The 19,938-nt window shown below is 43.8% G+C and overlaps 2 protein-coding genes across 7 annotated transcripts in view; one reads left to right on the top strand and one right to left on the bottom strand.

The window, feature by feature from the left end:
* Positions 1-16,092, top strand: part of si:dkeyp-118h9.7 (sacsin) — a 52,684-nt gene extending 36,592 nt beyond the window's left edge. Inside the window, exon 8 of the mRNA XM_029115635.2 lies at positions 15,840-16,092. Within this exon, the coding sequence (XP_028971468.2) occupies positions 15,840-15,874 (35 nt within the window). The 3' untranslated portion in view covers positions 15,875-16,092. The remainder of the gene's footprint in view (positions 1-15,839) is intronic.
* Positions 1-19,938, bottom strand: part of dip2a (disco-interacting protein 2 homolog A) — a 149,800-nt gene that overhangs the window by 9,927 nt on the left and 119,935 nt on the right. For 3 of the 6 annotated variants that reach the window (XM_029115636.2, XM_029115638.2, XM_029115639.2), the window contains 10 exons: positions 18,334-18,443; positions 14,093-14,173; positions 12,186-12,309; positions 11,703-11,824; positions 11,413-11,524; positions 10,165-10,274; positions 9,048-9,178; positions 7,763-7,931; positions 6,718-6,888; positions 1,710-1,771 (listed from right to left, as the gene is read on the bottom strand). In XM_029115636.2, coding sequence (XP_028971469.2) covers positions 1,710-1,771; positions 6,718-6,888; positions 7,763-7,931; positions 9,048-9,178; positions 10,165-10,274; positions 11,413-11,524; positions 11,703-11,824; positions 12,186-12,309; positions 14,093-14,173; positions 18,334-18,443 — 1,192 coding nt within the window. The other 3 variants (XM_029115637.2, XM_034288763.1, XM_034288762.1) reach the window with 3 other exon arrangements.

The following is a 19,938-nucleotide window of genomic DNA, read 5'->3' as shown; positions in this document are numbered from 1 at the left end:
TCTAACCTTAATTGGCAGATCATTCCACAGGAGTGGAGCTCTATGAGAAAAGGCCCTGCCGCCAACTGTTTGTTTAGAAATTCTAGGTACAATTAAAAGGCCTGCATCTTGCGATCTAAGGTTACGTGTAGGTATATATGGCTGGATCATTTCAGCAAGGTAAGTAGGAGCAAGTCCATGTATTGATTTATAGGTTAAGAGTAAAACCTTAAAATCAGCCCTAACCCTAACAGGCAGCCAATGTAAGGATGCCAGGACAGGAGTAATGTGTTCAAATTTTTTTGTTCTAGTTAGGATTCTAGCAGCTGTGTGCAGCACTAATTGAAGTTTATTTATTAATCTGTCTGGATAACCAGAGAGAAGAGCATTGCAGTAATCTAATCTAGAAGTAACGAAAGCATGAATTAATTTTTCTGCATCAGTTTTTGATAGAAAGTTTCTAATTTTTGCGATGTTTCGAAGATGAAAATAAGCAACTCTTGAGACATATTTTATATGTTCTTCAAAGGAGAGGTCAGGGTCAAGGGTAAAGCCAAGGTTTTTTACAGTTTTTTGGGATACGACCATGCAGCCGTCGAGGTTCACAGTGAGATCTGCTAACAACGCTCTTTGTTTTTTGGGTCCTAAAAGGAGCATTTCTGTTTTATTTGAGTTTAAGAGCAAGAAATTTTCTGTCATCCACTTCCTAATATCTGAAACGCATGCTTCCAAAATAGCTAATTTAGGGGCTTCTCCATGCTTCATTGAAATATATAAATGTGTGTCATCAGCATAACAGTGAAAGTTGATATTGTGATTTCGGATTACATCGCCCAGAGGGAGCATGTATAGTGAGAAAAGTAATGGGCCCAGAACCGAGCCTTGAGGAACTCCAAAGCATACCTTTGACTTGTCAGAGGATATGCCATCCACACTAACGAACTGATATCTTTCAGATAAATAAGATTTAAACCAGGCTAGAACATGTCCACGTAGCCCAATATTGGTTTCCAGTCTCTCTAAGAGAAGGGAGTGATCAATAGTGTCAAAAGCAGCACTAAGATCAAGAAGCAACAGGACGGATGCGGAACCTTTGTCTGAGGCCATTAGAAGGTCATTTGTTACCTTCACGAGTGCAGTCTCAGTACTATGATGGGATCTAAAACCAGACTGGAATATTTCATATTTCATATCCAGCCTTCCTCTCTGTTTCATATCCAGCCTTCCTCTCTGTTTCATATCCAGTCTTCCTCTCTGTTTCATACCCAGCCTTCCTCTCTGTTTCATATCCAGCCTTCCTCTCTGTTTCATATCCAGCCTTCCTCTCTGTTTCATACCCAGCCTTCCTCTCTGTTTCATATCCAGCCTTCCTCTCTGTTTCATATCCAGCCTTCCTCTCTGTTTCATATCCAGCCTTCCTCTCTGTTTCATATCCAGTCTTCCTCTCTGTTTCATACCCAGCCTTCCTCTCTGTTTCATATCCAGCCTTCCTCTCTGTTTCATATCCAGCCTTCCTCTCTGTTTCATATCCAGCCTTCCTCTCTGTTTCATATCCAGCCTTCCTCTCTGTTTCATATCCAGTCTTCCTCTCTGTTTCATACCCAGCCCTCCTCTCTGTTTCATATCCAGCCTTCCTCTCTGTTTCATATTCCTATCCAAGCCTCAGACAGAGAACCACACTATGAAGATGTAACCAAATAATAATGTTTAATAAAAGGGAGTGGTCACACCTGTCATGCCTCAGAGCCCTCATGTCCAGGTAGACGGTGGTTGGGTCTGGTCCTGACGTACCCTACAGACAGACAGAAGATTATGAGACAGGTGGTTGGGTCTGGTCCTGACGTACCCTACAGACAGACAGAAGATTATGAGACAGGTGGTTGGGTCTGGTTCTGACGTACCCTACAGACAGACAGAAGATTATGAGACAGGTGGTTGGGTCTGGTCCTGACGTACCCTACAGACAGACAGAAGATTATGAGACAGGTGGTTGGGTCTGGTCCTGACGTACCCTACAGAGAGACAGAAGATTATGAGACAGGTGGTTGGGTCTGGTCCTGACGTACCCTACAGACAGACAGAAGATTATGAGACAGGTGGTTGGGTCTGGTCCTGACGTACCCTACAGAGAGACAGAAGATTATGAGACAGGTGGTTGGGTCTGGTCCTGACGTACCCTACAGACAGACAGAAGATTATGAGACAGGTGGTTGGGTCTGGTCCAGACGTACCCTACAGACAGACAGAAGATTATGAGACAGGTGGTTGGGTCTGGTCCTGACGTACCCTACAGACAGACAGAAGATTATGAGACAGGTGGTTGGGTCTGGTCCTGACGTACCCTACAGACAGACAGAAGATTATGAGACAGGTGGTTGGGTCTGGTCCTGACGTACCCTACAGACAGACAGAAGATTATGAGACAGGTGGTTGGGTCTGGTCCTGACGTACCCTACAGACAGACAGAAGATTATGAGACAGGTGGTTGGGTCTGGTCCAGACGTACCCTACAGACAGACAGAAGATTATGGGACAGGTGGTTGGGTCTGGTCCTGATGAACCTGACAGACAGAGACAGAAGAGTATGACACAGGTGTGACAATACAGGGAAATAATCTGAGATCTAATGCTTCAGAGACATTTCTGAATGTAGAGGATGTGAAGGCTGCGGAGTAGTTGACAAAGCAAGGAGACAAACACCTAAACAGACATCTATTAATGAAGGGAAGGATTCAGGCAGTCATGTGGCACAGAATCCGACAGAAATCAACCCTTCAAATAACACATTGGGAATCCCACCTACATTGGAAATCCCACCTACATTGGGAATCCCACCTACATTGGGAATCCCACCTACATTGGGAATCCCACCCACATTAGGTATCCCACCAACATTAGGAATCCTTCCCTTCATTAATAGATGTCTGTTTAGATGTTTGTCTCCTTGCTTCCCAATATAGGGGATTCCCTATATTGGGAATCCCACCCACATTAGGTATCCCACCAACATTAGGAATCCTAATGTTGGTGGGATACCTAATGTGGGTGGGATTCCCAATGTAGGTGGGATTCCCTATGTACGTGGGATTCCCAATGTAGGTGCGATTCCCAATGTAGGTGCGATTCCCAATGTAGGTGGGATCCCTAATGTAGGTGGGATTCCAAATGTAGGTGGGATTCCCAATATAGGTGGGATTCCAAATATAGGTGGGATTCCTTTTGGATATTCGTTCATCATTGAGCAAATATGAGGAAAGTTTTACCAAAATACCACCAGCACATTACGTTTCCTACCCATGGTGATCAGACCCTTGACCATTGTTATTCCAGCTACAAACCCCTCCCCCACCCTGCATTCAGTAAAGCTCCTCCCATCCTATAGACAACGACTAAAACAGGATAAACCGGTTTCAGACAGTTCAGTGCTGGAATGAGAGATCCAATAATGCTCTACAGGACTGCTTTGAAACAACGGATTGACAAGTCCCAAGGGTCACCGCCAGGACTTTCCCCAACCAAAAGCCCTGGGTACATGGTAATATCTGTTCTCAGAGCACAGTCCTCAGCCTATAAGCTCTGGGGACCTGAAGGCTTTGAGGAGATCCAGATATGACCTACGGAAGGCCATCAGAGGGCTAACTACCACAGCTCTGACCCCAGACACATGTGGGGAGGACTGCGACACAAACTACAAAGGGAGGAATAGCAGTGATGCTTGTCCCGCCGCCTCTCTCCCTGACCAGCTCAACTCCTCTAGCTTTGAATAAACTCCTCTAAGTGAAGACTTACAGAAAATGTTTGACCTCTGTCATTGCCAACAAAGGGTATATAACAAAGTATTGAGATTAACTTTTGTTATTGACCAAATACTTATTTTCCACCATAATTTACCAATACATTCATTCAAAATCCTACAATGTGATTTTCTGGATTTTTCTTTCTCATTTTGTCTCTCATAGTTGAAGTGTACCTATGGTGAAAATTACAGGCCTCTCTATGCTTTTTAAGTGGGAGAACTTGCACTGACTAAACTGGTGGCTGACTAAATACTCTTTTGCCCCACTGTATTCTAATGTACATTGAATGTACCTGAAAAGACATCAGAGCATCTGGAATGTTCCAGATCTCCTGCCATCTGACTGACTGACTGACGGTTAAAGACGGTCCCTTTCATTTTGGGGGAACCAAGTTTGAATCCAGTGAGGGCAATGACATTTAGTAATTTTAATTGTGGGTCGCAATAAAACTGTTCACAGATATATTGCAACTATTTCTTGTGAATTTTCCAAGTATGCATCCAGGCATGCTTTTTGGGTCTAAGTTGGGATTTGGACAGACAAAAACTTAGCTGGCTACAACATTCAGTAACTACGTTGTAGTTATCCTAAACTAAAACTGTTTACAGTTATCTAGTATTGCGACTATTTCTGGTGGATTTCAATTGATGAAACTTTTTGTTTTCTTCACCTTTATTGATAAGTCATTCACAAATGAAAGAAAAACACTGAACTAGGCTTGCCTGGTTCCTTTTCTGGTTGTGCTATATTCTTGCATTATATATTTTTCTAAATTCCTACTACATAGATGCCATGTCACAAGAATTTCATTGTGCAGGATGATGCTGTGTTATTTTGGTGCATTTGGCAAATAAACTTTGAAATTTGAACTCGTCACCACAGCCTCAACATCATACTGTAGCCAGCCTCTTGAAACTCATTGAATCTCTATATCTCCAATTCTCACAAATCGTTATTTTTTCTATTGCAAAAATGTCATCCCTTTACACTAGTCTCTCTTCCTTTCCTTTTTAACATTATTTGACAATGCTTAACATAATTCCCTAATAACCTAAGTACTCCCCCTCAATTAACCATTCTCTGAAATTGTTCATGAATCGCCTCTGAGATTTAAGAAACCCACTCCAAAGATAATGACCAAAAGCAAATTAACAACAATAATAATAACTATTGTTGCTGTATATATTGTTTCACCCACAGACAATTATTTTGAAAATAAAATAAAATCCCGGCGGTCTAATTGTTGCTGCCGAATCTCTTATGTTAATTGCATGACGCTAATCTATTGTAGCTATTGAGGTGTGACAGTTAGCTAGCTGGCTTTTTACCTTGGGTTGTCGCTCAGACGATGGCTTCCTTCTTCATATCAATGTGACAGCCACAATGTGACAGTTCAACACAAACATGCACGTGCACAGCCAGCTCGCTAGATTTTAATAATAATAATAGACTGAACTTATATAGTGCTTTTCTTGGACCTAAAGACGCTGTACATCAGATACAATACAAACCACACCCGAGGAGAGTGATTAGACTATAAATAGACGAAAGAAAAGGACTTGGATATGACACTGACAGCCCTAGAGAAAGCCCTGTCTCCAAAGTTCTGTAGCTTGGACTTTGGGGAAGATGAGGTAGCCGAGTGGAGTGACCAAGAGGGTTGGTAATGGGGAACAAGATCACAGAGGTGGGGTGGAGCAGGCTCATGGAGGGCTTTATAGATGAGCCGAATAATAAATATAATCAATGCACTGGGGGACAGATTGAAGAGTCTCGAATAAACTGTTATTGAGGAGGTGACACTGCAGTTGGGAGGCAATAGTCCTTTCGAAGGTTTTTGCAAGGAAGGGGAGGTTGGAGATGGGGCGGAAGTTATGAAAATTGGTGTGGTCCAGACCAGGTTTCTTTAAGATGGGTGTGACTACAGCAGTTGTGCAGTTTGAAGGGACAGTGCTTTGGGATAGAGACAGATTGACTATTTGAGTGATGTATGGACAGAGGGCAGGAAGGCAGGCCTTGAGAGTGGCAGGAAGGGGATCCAGGGAGCAGGTAGTTGTTTTTGATAATACATTAGGTTTGGAGATATATGTTCACTCAACCAGGGTCAATGTATGTAGCTGGGTTTGTAGAACAGGGTGGAGAGGGGAGGTAGTTAACTGTGGAAGAACAGGCTGAGGGAAAAGGATTAGCCAAGGATGAATTAATGTAGGATCTTGATGAAAAGAGTTTCCAAGCAGAAAAGAGGGTGTCGAGGTCTCACTGCAGGGTTGGAGAGGTTTGTGGACTGTGGAAAATATAGCCCTGGAGTTTGTGTTATTTCAAACTGAAGCAAGAAAGATTGATACAACATAGCAGCACCACTCTCTGCTGCTCTGATAACAACAACAGGGAAACATTGGGTACAAATATTCACCCGCTACTGCCTTCTGAGATTTACTTGCCAAACGGAAAATCTACCCACATTTGGCACTGGCGGGTGTTAATTTCGGACCCTGGAGAAGAATAGTGAGGAATAAACAGAAAAGAGTTAAGAAAGGGTCAGTAAGAGAAGTGTAAGGACTATTTAGACTTTTTACAGAACAAGAATGAAAAACTGTTAGAAAAGATTGGTGAAGAACAATCAAACAGAGAGAAATAGTAAGTGATATGGAAACAGAAGAAGAGTTATGAAAAATCTGACCAAGAAGAAAAAGACTAAGGATTAATTAGAAGAAAAAGAGTAAGGATCAGTTTGCTGGAGCAATCTGTTGTATAGGGAATATGACTTCCACTGACCTCACAGTGAGTCAATAACACGTCCTGCTCAAAACCTGCCAACAAGGACTACAGAACTATTAAGGACTACAGAACTATTAGGGACTACAGAACTATTAAGGACTACAGATCTACTAAGGACTAAAGAACTACTAAAGACTACAGAACTACTAAGCCGAAAACTCACCTGCAGGCAGATGGCCACGTTGACCCGGCAACCGAAGGTGGTACTGACGGCTCTGGGAGACAGACCCAGGTCCTTGAAGATCTTGGAGAAAGACTGCGTCAGGGTGATTCGAGGACGCTCCTCAGCCACAACCATGCAGGTCCTCACACAGGACAGGTTCACACTACGTAACTACACACGGGCAGAAACAACATTAAATCAAGGGAAAGTGGGATCCTGGTTGATACATACAGTCAGGTCGGAACATTTGAACACTGACACAATTTTCAATAGGCTCTGTGCACAAGCGTATGGACGAACTTCCGCTTTAGCCAGATGTTGGCATATCAGTTTCCGGTTTACTTAAGGTCTCCAAGACCTGCCCAAAATAAGCATTAGTGATGTCCATCGAATTGTTGATGCCTGGTCCCCTGCTCCAACAAGCAAGTGGAACAAGGGATTCAAACTCTACGTATCGAGTTATCTGCACAGCTACGAGTGCAGATAACACTATCAGCAAAAATCAGTCCCATTATCAGCAAAAACCAGTCCTGTTTTCGATTGTTTATCATTTTAAAAGGTTATGTGATCATTAGAAAACCATTGTGCAATTGTGTTAGCACAGCTAAAAACTGTTGGGCCGATTAAAGAAACAATAAAACTGTCCTTCTTTAGACTAAGACTAGCTGAGTATCAAGAGCATCAACAATTGTGGGGTTGATTACAGACTCAAAATGGCCAGAAACAAAAAACTTTCTTTTGAAACTCAGCAGTCGATTCTTGTTCTGAGATATGAAGGCTATTCCATGTGAGAAATTGCCAAGAAACTGAAAAACCCGTACAACATTGTGTACTACTCCCTTTACAGAACTGTCTATTCTGGTTGAGGCAGTTTGCAAAGAGGAGTGGGAGGCCCCATTGCACAACTGAGCAAGAGGACAAATAGATTAGAGTGTTTAGTTTGAGAAATAAACGCCTCAAAGTTCCTCAACTGGCAGTTTCATTAAATAGTACCCGAAAAACCTGTGTCCCCACAAGGATAGAAAACAAAAGTGTGTGTACTGACCCGCAGAGCTTCAGTCTGAGAACCCAGGCCCTTGGTGCACATCTCCATGACAGAGTAGGAGCAGAAGGTGACTCGGACTTTGTACTGACTCACAGCTGACAGCCACAGAGACACGTTCGTCTCCAACTCGAGAGGGGGAACCAGGATGGACTGATGGCCGGAGTACACACTGTGAACAAGCAGAGACACCATGTACAGCAGTGTTGTTCAAATCTGGACCTTGAAGCCAGTTCCACTCCATTTTCACATTGCAATCCCCCAGTCAGGGATGGTGTTGAGCTGTAAAGGAACCAGAGCGTTGGGTATTTAAGGTAACCTATGGATGTTATAGTGTTGAGCTGTAAAGGAACCAGAGCGTTGGGTATTTAAGGTAACCTATGGATGTTATGGTGTTGAGCTGTAAAGGAACCAGAGCGTTGGGTATTTAAGGTAACCTATGGATGTTATGGTGTTGAGCTGTAAAGGAACCAGAGCGTTGGGTAGTTACGGTAACCTATGGATGTTATGGTGTTGAGCTGTAAAGGAACCAGAGCATTGGGTATTTTAAGGTAACCTATGGATGTTATGGTGTTGAACTGTAAAGGAACCAGAGCGTTGGGTAGTTAAGGTAACCTATGGATGTTATGGTGTTGAGCTGTAAAGGAACCAGAGCGTTGGGTATTTAAGGTAACCTATGGATGTTATGGTGTTGAGCTGTAAAGGAACCAGAGTGTTGGGTAGTTAAGGTAACCTATGGATGTTATGGAGTTGAGCTGTAAAGGAACCAGAGAGTTGGGTAGTTAAGGTAACCTATGGATGTTATGGTGTTGAGCTGTAAAGGAACCAGAGTGTTGGGTAGTTAAGGTAACCTATGGATGTTATGGAGTTGAGCTGTAAAGGAACCAGAGAGTTGGGTAGTTAAGGTAACCTATGGATGTTATGGTGTTGAGCTGTAAAGGAACCAGAGCGTTGGGTATTTAAGGTAACCTATGGATGTTATGGTGTTGAGCTGTAAAGGAACCAGAGCGTTGGGTATTTAAGGTAACCTATGGATGTTATGGTGTTGAGCTGTAAAGGAACCAGAGCGTTGGGTATTTAAGGTAACCTATGGATGTTATGGTGTTGAGCTGTAAAGGAACCAGAGCGTTGGGTATTTAAGGTAACCTATGGATCTTAGGGTGTTGAGCTGTAAAGGAACCAGAGCGTTGGGTAGTTAAGGTAACCTATGGATGTTAGGGTGTTGAGCTGTAAAGGAACCAGAGTGTTGGGTACTTAAAGTAACCTCTGGATGTTAAGAAATCTTTACCTGCAAAGGCACCAGAGAGCAAAGCCCAGGCCGCAGTAGGGGTCCAGACAGATCGCGATCTGTCGGGAGGGGTAGAGCTCACACTGTAGCTTGATGGAGCGACACAAGGCACTGGTAGCAGCATGGGACATCTGGGGTAGGAGAGGAGGTCAACACTGTTACAACAATAACAAAACTAAAGACAGGTTTCCTGAAAACTACAGGTACATTGAACACAATGTTCAAAATATACTTACACTTAACACAATGTTAAAACTACAGGTACACTAAACACAATGTTAAAACTACAGGTACACTAAACACAGTGTTAAAACTACAGGTACACTAAACACAGTGTTAAAACTACAGGTACACTAAACACAATGTTAAAACTACAGGTACACTAAACACAGTGTTAAAATTACACGTACACTAAACACAACGTTAAAACTACAGGTACACTAAACACAACGTTAAAACTACAGGTACACTAAACACAGTGTTAAAACTACAGGTACACTAAACACATTGTTAAAACTACAGGTACACTAAACACAATGTTAAAACTACAGGTACACTAAACACAGTGTTAAAACTACAGGTACACTAAACACAACGTTAAAACTACAGGTACACTAAACACAATGTTAAAACTACAGGTACACTAAACACAGTGTTAAAACTACAGGTACACTAAACACATTGTTAAAACTACAGGTACACTAAACACAATGTTAAAACTACAGGTACACTAAACACAGTGTTAAAACTACAGGTACACTAAACACATTGTTAAAACTACAGGTACACTAAACACAATGTTAAAACTACAGGTACACTAAACACAGTGTTAAAACTACAGGTACACTAAACACAGTGTTAAAACTACAGGTACACTAAACACAAAGTAAAAATTACAGAAAAATATAATGTTGAAGGAACAATACAGGAAAGTATGCCCTTATGACTGTGATTTTGATGAATCTCTGTCCAGTATATACATTTATATTAAAGTCATCCAGCAGACACGTATAACCATAGCTATCTATACTAGTAAGAAGATGTATTTGTCATACTAGTCTGCTGTGGAACTAGCGTTAGTATAAAGACTGGAAGTCTAAAGTGAACAGCACTTCACCTTGACTCCAGCCAGGATGCCCGTAGTTGAAACACTGAAGTCCAGGTAGGCCAGCATCTCTGGAGTTGGAGGCTTGTACATCTGAAAGCTTTTCTTCCTGGGTAAGTCATCTGGGTGACACCAACATTAACATGAGGGGCATTTGACATAAACACACTACAGGGCAGTATGATGATGTCACTACAGGGCAGTATGATGATGTCACTACAGGGTAGTATGATGATGTCACTACAGGGCAGCATGATGATGTTAACACAAGGAAGTATGATGATGTCACCACAAGGCAGTTTGATGATGTCACCTGTCTCTAACACCAACATTTGACATAAACACACCACAGGTCAATATGATGATGTCACTACAGGGCAGCATGATGATGTCACCACAAGGCATTATGATGATGTCACCTGTCTCCAATACCAACATTAACATGAGGGGCATTTGACATAAACACACTACAGGGCAGTATGATGATGTCACTACAGGGTATTATGATGATGTCACCTGTCTCCAACAACAACATTAACATGAGGGGCATTTGACATAAACACACTACAGGTCAGTATGATGATGTCACTACAGGGCAGTATGATGATGTCACTACAGGTCAGTATGATGATGTCACTACAGGGCAGTATGATGATGTCACCACAAGGCAGTATAATGATGTCACCTGTCTCCAACAACAACATTAACATGAGGGGCATTTGACATAAACACACTACAGGGCAGTATGATGATGTCACTACAGGTCAGTATGATGATGTCACTTCATGACAGTGTGATGTCACTACAGGGCAGTATGATGATGTCTCTACAGGGCAGTATGATGATGTCAACTGTCTCCAACACCAACATTAACATGAGGGGCGTTTGACATAAACACACCACAGGTCAGTATGATGATGTCACTACATGGCAGTATGATGACGTTAGTACAGGGCAGTATGATGACGTTAGTACAGGTCAGTATGATGATGTCACTGCATGGCAGTATGATGACGTTAGTACAGGGCAGTATGATGACGTTAGTACAGGGCAGTATGATGACGTTAGTACAGGGCAGTATGATGACGTTAGTACAGGGCAGTATGATGATGTCACTACATGGCAGTATGATGACGTTAGTACAGGGCAGTATGATGACGTTAGTACAGGGCAGTATGATGATGTCACTACATGGCAGTATGATGACGTTAGTACAGGGCATTATGATGACGTTAGTACAGGGCAGTATGATGATGTCACCTGTCTCCAACACCAACGGCCATGACTTCACATCTACAGCAGCTGTAGCCTCCTTGGATTTTAATAGTTTCATTATGGCCTGGGTGGTCAGGATGCACACTGACTTACTGACCTGTGACAAACACACACACACACACACACTGTTGTTAATGAAGCCATAATATATGGGTAATAAATCATACTAAAGACAGGGGGTTTATGACAGATCAACAGTACCTTTACTATTAATAAAGTCTGTCCACACCTGTTGTTACTAAAGGCATTAATAGTGATGTTGTATGTTGATGTACCTCTACGATCATCTTGACAGTGGGAAGGGTGGTTGCCAGGTTCTGGGGATGCGGAGGTCTGACAGTGACGGGAACACACCCAGCATACAGACATCCATAGAACGTGGCGATCAGGTCAATACCTAAAGAGAGAATGAGACCATTACAGACCAGCAGAGACAATTAGTGATGATTAGGAGACTAGTAGAGACCTATGGAATCCATGAGAGATCATCAAGGACTAGCTAAGAGCTGACAATAAAATGTTATAATTCAGGAAGATAATTTTTGTCACTTCCAGGAACACAGCAACCAAGACAACACATTTCTTTACAGCTATGCACCATGTTCTACCCGTCCTGCTTAGTATAAATGGAGCAGTCAAGCGTGCTGTGACTTTTAGTCATACCGCTCACTGGTATGAATCACAAAGTCTTATCTCAGCCTGTTTTGATGACTCTCTTTTTGCAGCTTTCATGCATTGATAGTTAAGGTTGCTATTACCTGGAGGGTAGACCAGAGCTACGTGATCTCCTGTGTTGAGGCGTCCTTTCTCCATCAGCGCCACAGCGACACGCTCCGCCCGCTTGTGCAGCTGTAGACAGGACGCTGTGCTGGACACTGTGCCCTGGTGAACATCATAACAGAGTTACAGACAGGAAGATATGCTGGACACTGTGCCCTGGTGAACATCATAACAGAGTTACAGACAGGAAGCTATGCTGGACACTGTGCCCTGGTGAACGTCATAACAGAGTTACAGACAGGAAGATATGCTGGACACTGTGCCCTGGTGAACATCATAACAGAGTTACAGACAGGAAGCTATGCTGGACACTGTGCCCTGGTGAACGTCATAACAGAGTTACAGACAGGAAGCTATGCTGGACACTGTGCCCTGGTGAACGTCATAACAGAGTTACAGACAGGAAGCTATGCTGGACACTGTGCCCTGGTGAACATCATAACAGAGTTACAGACAGGATGCTGTGCTGGATACTGTGCCCTGGTGAACATCATAACAGCGTTACAGACAAGAAGCTTTGCTGGACACTGTGCCCTGATGAATGCAATGCTTTTCTTTCCGGTTACCCTGATAAATCAATAAATAAAATTAGTGCTGGACACGGCTGCTAGAATCCTAACTAGAACATAAACATTTCAACACATTACTTCTGTACTAGCCTCTTTACACTGGCTGCCTGTCAGGGTTAGGGCTGATTTTAAGGTTTTACTGTTAACCTATAAATCAATACATGGACTTGCTCCTACTTACCTTGCTGAAATGATCCAGCCATACATACCTAAACGTAACCTTAGATCACAAGAAGCAGGCCTTTTAATTGTACCTAGAATGTTTTCCCAATTAAGGTTAGAAATGCAAACTCAGTGCAAACTTTCAAGTGTCTACTAAAGACTCATCTCTACAGCACGGTCTATGATTAAGCGCAATCTGGCCTAGGGGTGTGAAGGTGACCAGTAGGCTTGATACTGTCCACCCTTGCTGTCTTGCCAGGTGGGCTCTCGTTGCCACTGGGATGCCCTCCCGCCAATGCCATTCAGGGGCAGAGTCACTGGCTTGTTGTCTCTCTGTTGCGCACTTGTGCAATTGGGCTGTACTCTGCTGGCAATACTCCGCCCTCATTCAGGGTGGTTGCGGTTGGTGGGTGTCCATTTGGGCAATGTGGGTGGATTGATTTCCTGCCTGTTGGGCGCTGTCCGGGGCCTCCCCCAGATAGGGCCAAAGTGTCACTGGACCCCCTGTCTCAGCCCCAAGGTCATATGCTGCTATATTATTGTGCTGGGGGAGTAAGGGTCAGTTCTCCTTCTCCACTATAAATACCTGTAAATCTAAGGAATGCATTTTCAAAATGTTCCCTGTCTCCTGCTGTTTTAACCTAGGAGGACATGAGGTCTTGGCCCACACCTGAGGAGTACCAGGCTTGAAAGACACGTTGCTGTCCCTGTCCAAAGTCCTCCTGGTTGTGTTGGAGATCAAGATGATACCTGACGATTTCAGCTGCCACTGTGCTGACACCTCTTCCTTCCCCCATGTTGTCCCTGTCCTTGTCCATCTGGTCATGCTTCTGACCTGGACTAAGTTTAAATAGACTCGGGACTCAGCCCACATGCATTTATTTATTATTACAATTTGTACTCTTAATATGTTCACCCGGCACAGCCAGAAGAGGACTGGCCACCCCTCTGAGCCTTGGTCCTCTCTAGGTTTCTTCCTAAATTACGGCCTTCTTAGGGACTTTTTCCTAGTCACTGAAATTCAACACTACTGTTGTTTGCTCCTTGGGGTTTAAGGCCGGGTGTTTTGTAAAAGCACTTTGTGACAACTGCTGATGTAAAAAGGGCTTTATAAATACATTTGATTGATTGAAGAAAGAAGGAAGTGGTAATACCTTGGCATTGAGCACCAGAAAAAGTGAATGGTCCGGTGTAGCCTGAGCTCTCCACTGCAGAACATCCTGCATATACAGGAACTACAGGAGAAAACCAGGAGAATCACTTAGTATACAGACAGACAACCAGGAGAGTGACAAACAGGGCCAGACACTTCCAATTGGCATGTAGTGGAGGATGTTTCTGACTAATGGACATGTAGTGGAGGACATAAAAAGATGAGAAAGGCATGTAATTTTCATCATAGGTACACTTCAACTATGAGAGACAAAATGAGAAATAAATATCCAGAAAATCACATTGTAGGATTTTTAATCAATTTATTGGTAAATTCCTCTGTAAAATAAGTATTTGGTCACCTACAAACAAGCAAGATGTCTGGCACTCACAGACCTGTAACTTCTTTAAGAGGCTCCTCTGTCCTCCACTCGTTACCTGTATTAATGGCACCTGTTTGAACTTATAAAAGACACCTGTCCACAACCTCAAACAGTCACAGTCCAAACTCCACTATGGCCAAGACCAAAGAGCTGTCAAAGGACACCAGAAACAAAATTGGGGACCTGCACCAGGCTGGAAAGACTGAATCTGCAATAAGTAAGCAGCTTGGTGTGAAGAAATCAACTGTGGGAGAAATTATAAGAAAATGGAAGACATAGAAGACCACATACAGGACCTAGTGAATGACCTGCAGAGAGCTGGGACCAAAGTAACAAAGGCTCCCATCAGTAACACACTATGCCGCCAGGGACTCAAATCCTGCAGTGCCAGACGTGTCCCCATGCTTAAGCCAGTACATGTCCAGGCCCGTCTGAGGTTTAATAGAGAGCATTTGGATGGTCCAGAAGAGGATTGGGAGAATGTCATATGGTCAGATGAAACCAAAATAGAACTTTTTGGTAAAAACTCAACTCGTCGTGTTTGGAGGAGAAAGAATGCTGAGTTGCATCCAAAGAACACCATACCTACTGTGAAGCATGGGGTGGAAACATCATGCTTTGGGGCTGTTTTTCTGCAAAGGGACCAGGACAACTGATCCGTGTAAAGGAAAGAATGAATGGGGCCATGTATCGTGAGATTTTGAATGAAAACCTCCTTCCATCAGCAAGGGCATTGAAGATGAAAGGTGGCTGGGTCTTTCAGCATGACAATAATCCCAAACACACCGCCCGGGCAACGAAGGAGTGGCTTCGTAAGAAGCATTTCAAGGACAATGTGATTTTCTGGAATTTTTTTCTCATTTTGTCTCTCATAGTTGAAGTGTACCTATGATGAAAATTACAGCCCTCATTCATCTTTTTAAGTGGGAGAACTTGCACAATTGGTGGCTGACTAAATACTTGTTTACCCCACTGTAGGTGTGTTTACCTGTGTGTCCAAGTATATAGGTGTGTTTCCCAGTGTGTCCAGGTATATAGGTGTGTTTCCCAGTGTGTCCAGGTATATAGGTGTGTTTCCCAATGTGTTCAGTTAAATACAGTCAGGTCCGGAAATATTTGGACACAATTTGGACACAATGTTCATAAGTATGGCTCAGTATGTCACCACAATGGATTTGCAATGAAACATCAACTTCTGGGTGTGACGGCTCCTCCGCCTGGTGCTGCATGCCCTCTCCCTCTCCAGCACTCCACCTCACCGGTGTACTAACTGCTGGCTGGAGCAGATGGCAGCAGCGCATCCATCACACACACACCTCTGTTTTGAGTCAATAATTATGATGTTTCTCATTTTCGCACCTCACAGGTTATTATGAGAAGGGCCACTTCCGGAAGGCGTGAGCCTCGGTCAGGCTGCCGTTGTGACATTTGAGGTCCTCGATGCCCACCCAGGCATTAGATGGCCGTCCCGTGGGGTCCGGTTCCATCACCCACGTGACCCGCCCGCTCACTTTCAACATCAACCCATTGAGAGAGACTGGAATTACTGGTGATGAAATCGCCCATACACCCTACCATACCAGGCGGAGCGCACCAACCAAGAGGGGAGGTTCCTCCGGTCTTACTGCCAGGACAGACCAGGGGAGTGGGCCCGTTTTCTCCCCTGGGTGGAGTATGCTCAGAACTCCCTGCGCCATTCCTTCACAGGTCTCACCCCTTTCCAGGTGGTCCTCGGTTTCCAGCCCCCGTTATGCCCCAGGTTTGGAGGTTTCAGCGACATCCAGGGTGGGGTTCAGGAAGTTTGACAAGGTCTGGTCCGCCGCCGATCTACCTGCTCTTTCTGTCGCTGCACTGCCTTCTGGCTGGCGGAGTGACGCCCCTGAGTTCTGTCCAGGGGACAAGGCATGGTTGTCCACGAGGGACCTCCCGCTCCATCTGCCTTGTCGTAAGCTGAGTCCAAATTACTTCGGCCGTTCAAGGTCCTCCGGAAGGTAAACAATGTCACCTATTAACTCCACCTGACTCCACCATACACAAACATCTCTGCCTCTTTCCATATGGCTCCTGGCCCACTGGGGGGATCCAGTCCTGCAGGGGTACAAGGTGGAGGCAATTCTGGACTCCCAGCTACAGCGAGGCTGGGTCCAGTGCCTAGTGGATTGGGCGGGATACAGTCCCAGAGCTGGGTCCAGGCGGTAGATATCTGCGATCCCTCCCTGACGGCTGAGTTCCATGCCTGCTGCCCGAATTGGCTGGCTCTATAGGCGGGACTGGCCTGGGTCGTAGTTGGGTGGTGTCTTCAGGAGCCACGCCTGGGTACTGTGACGGCTGCTCTCCGTGGCACTATATGCTCTCTCTCTATCCGGTGCTCCACCTTGACGGTGAACTAACTGCTGGCTGGAGCAGATGGCAGCAGCACATCCATCACACACACACCTGTTTTGAGTTAGTAATGATGTCACCCACACCTCACAGGTTATTGTATCCTTGTTCTTTTTGACCGTGTGGTGCTGTTTCTCCTTATTAGATTATTAGAAACCTTTTTCGTTCAGTGTTGTTTTGTTACTTTGGTTTTTGTCTCATCTTTTATGCACCCGCTGCCCTTGCACCTCACACTGGGTTGCTTTTGCAGTATGTTTTGGGTCATTGTCCATCTGTACAGTGGCGTCCAATCAACTTTGCTGAATTTGAGCAGACAATATATTCCTATACACTTCAGAATTCAGAATTAATCCGGCTGCTTCGTTCTTCTGTCACATCATCAATAAACACTAGTGACCCAGTGCCATAGGAAGCCATGCATGTCCATGCCATCACACTGCCTCCACCATGTTTTACAGATGTTGTGGTATGTATTGGATCATGAGCCGTTTCAAGCCTTCTCCACACATTTTTCCTCCATCATTCTGGGACAGGTTGATCTTAGTTTCATCTGTCCAAAGAATGCTGTTCCAGAACTAGGCTGGCTTTTTCAGAAGATTTTTGGCAAAATCTGGCCTTTCTATTCTTGAGGCTTATGAATAGTTTGCACCTTGTGGTGAACACTCTGTATTTGCTCTCATGATGTCTACTCTATATGGTGATTTGGATAATGATATGCCTACCTCTTGGAGAGTGTTCATCACTTGGCTGGATGTTGGGAAGGCATTTTTATTTACCATCGAAAGTATTCTACGATTATCCACCACTTTTGTCTTCCAGGGCTGTTTTTTCACCAGTGCATTCTATTTTTCTCAGAATGTACCAGACTGCCACTCCTAGTGTTCCTGCTTTCTGATGTTTTTTTTTGCAGCCCAAAGGATGGCCTGTATTGCATTGAGATCTCCTTTGATCGTATGTTGTGGGTTCAAAGCAACAGCTTCCAAATGCGAATGCCACACCTGGAATCAATTCCAGACCTTTTACCTTGAATTGATGAATACATAACGAAGAAATAGCCCACACCTGTCCATGAAATAGCTTTTGAATCAATTGTCCAATTACTTGTGGTCCCATGAAAAGAGGGGGCTGCATATTAAAGAGTTGTAATTCCTAAACCCTTCCTCCAATTTGGATGTGAATACCCTCAAATTAAAGCTGAGAGACTGCATTTTAAGCTCATATTCATTTTTTAACTGTAACTTGAATATATTTTGGCCAAAATAACAAAACTTGTGTCAGTGTCCAATTATTTCCGGACCTAACTGTAGGTGTGTTTACCTGTGAGTCCAGATCTATGGAAGTTTTTCCTGTGTGTCCAGGTATATAGGTGTGTTTACCTGTCTGTCCAGGTGTATAGATGTTTACCTGTGTGTCCAGGTATACAGGTGGGTTTACCATTGTTTCCAGGTGGGATGGGATGTGATGGCGATGGTTTATACCTTACGTGCCTGGTCATTGTCCTCTAGCTGAGTCACGTCTCTTCCACAAGCCTGAGCAATCCTCTTCCCTGCTACCAGGTTTCCAACAATCATAGATGCCGGCCCCGCCTCTGTCCAACACACACATCATCATCATCACCTCTGTCCAACACACACATCATCATCATCACCACCTATGTCCAAAAAATATCATCATCGACATCACCTCTGTCCAAAACACATCAACATCATCACCTCTGTCCAACACAACCATCATCATCATAACCACCTCTGTCCAAAAAACATCATCATCATCACCTCTGTCCAATACACATCAACATCATCGCCTCTGTCCAACACACACATCATCATCACCACCTCTGTCCAAAAAATATCATCATCATCATCATCATCATCATCATCACCTCTGTCCAATACACATCAACATCATCACCTCTGTCCAACACAACCATCATCATCATAACCACCTCTGTCCAAAAAACATCATCATCATCACCTCTGTCCAATACACATCAACATCTTCACCTCTGTCCAACACACACATCATCATCATCACCACCTCTGTCCAAAAAATATCATCATCATCATCATCATCACCTCTGTCCAATACACATCAACATCATCACCTCTGTCCAACACAACCATCATCATCATAACCACCTCTGTCCAAAAAACATCATCATCATCACCTCTGTCCAATACACATCAACATCATCGCCTCTGTCCAACACAACCATCATCATCACCACCTCTGTCCAAAAAATATCATCATCGACATCACCTCTGTCCAATACACATCAACATCTTCACCTCTGTCCAACACACACATCATCATCATCACCACCTCTGTCCAAAAAATATCATCATCATCATCACCTCTGTCCAATACACATCAACATCATCACCTCTGTCCAACACACATCATCTTTAAATTATTTAAAAGGGTAGTTAAATATAAAAAAGTGTTTAATGATTTCCTAAAATGTAATACTTATTAAATTATTTTACTCTTCCATTTATGCCAACCAAAATACAAAACCATCTCAATTCTAATAACCTCCGTGACGCATTCCAGTCTGGTTTCCATTCCAAACACAACACTGAAACAGCCTTTGTCAAAAACCCCAACAACCTCCTCTGTGCAGCTTGTCCTCCCAGACCTGAGTGCAGCTTTTGATGCCATTTCTTATCCACTCCACCTGGAACATCTGGCTGGTGTTGGTGTCATGGGTGTTACTTTTTCCTGGTTCTCCTCCTACCTCACTGACCATCAACAATATGTCCATATTAACAATCATAGATCACAGTGTGCAGCTGTCACTCAAGGTGTACCCCAGGGGTCAGTGCTCGGACCACTCCTCTTCATTATATACCTCCTACCCCTGGGGATGATCATTATATACCTCCTACCCCCAGGGATGATCATTATATACCTCCTACCCCTGGGGGTGATCATTATATACCTCCTACCCCCAGGAATGGTCATTATATACCTCCTACCCCCAGGGATGATCATTATACACCTCCTACCCCCAGGGATGATCATTATACACCTCCTACCCCCAGGGATGATCATTATATACCTCCTACCCCCAGGGGTGATCA

Source organism: Esox lucius, chromosome 20 (assembly GCF_011004845.1).
Source record: "Esox lucius isolate fEsoLuc1 chromosome 20, fEsoLuc1.pri, whole genome shotgun sequence".
Classification (NCBI taxonomy): Eukaryota; Metazoa; Chordata; class Actinopteri; order Esociformes; family Esocidae; genus Esox; species Esox lucius.
The sequence above is the reverse complement of the archived record's forward strand: the minus strand, read 5'-3'. Positions and strand labels throughout refer to the sequence as shown.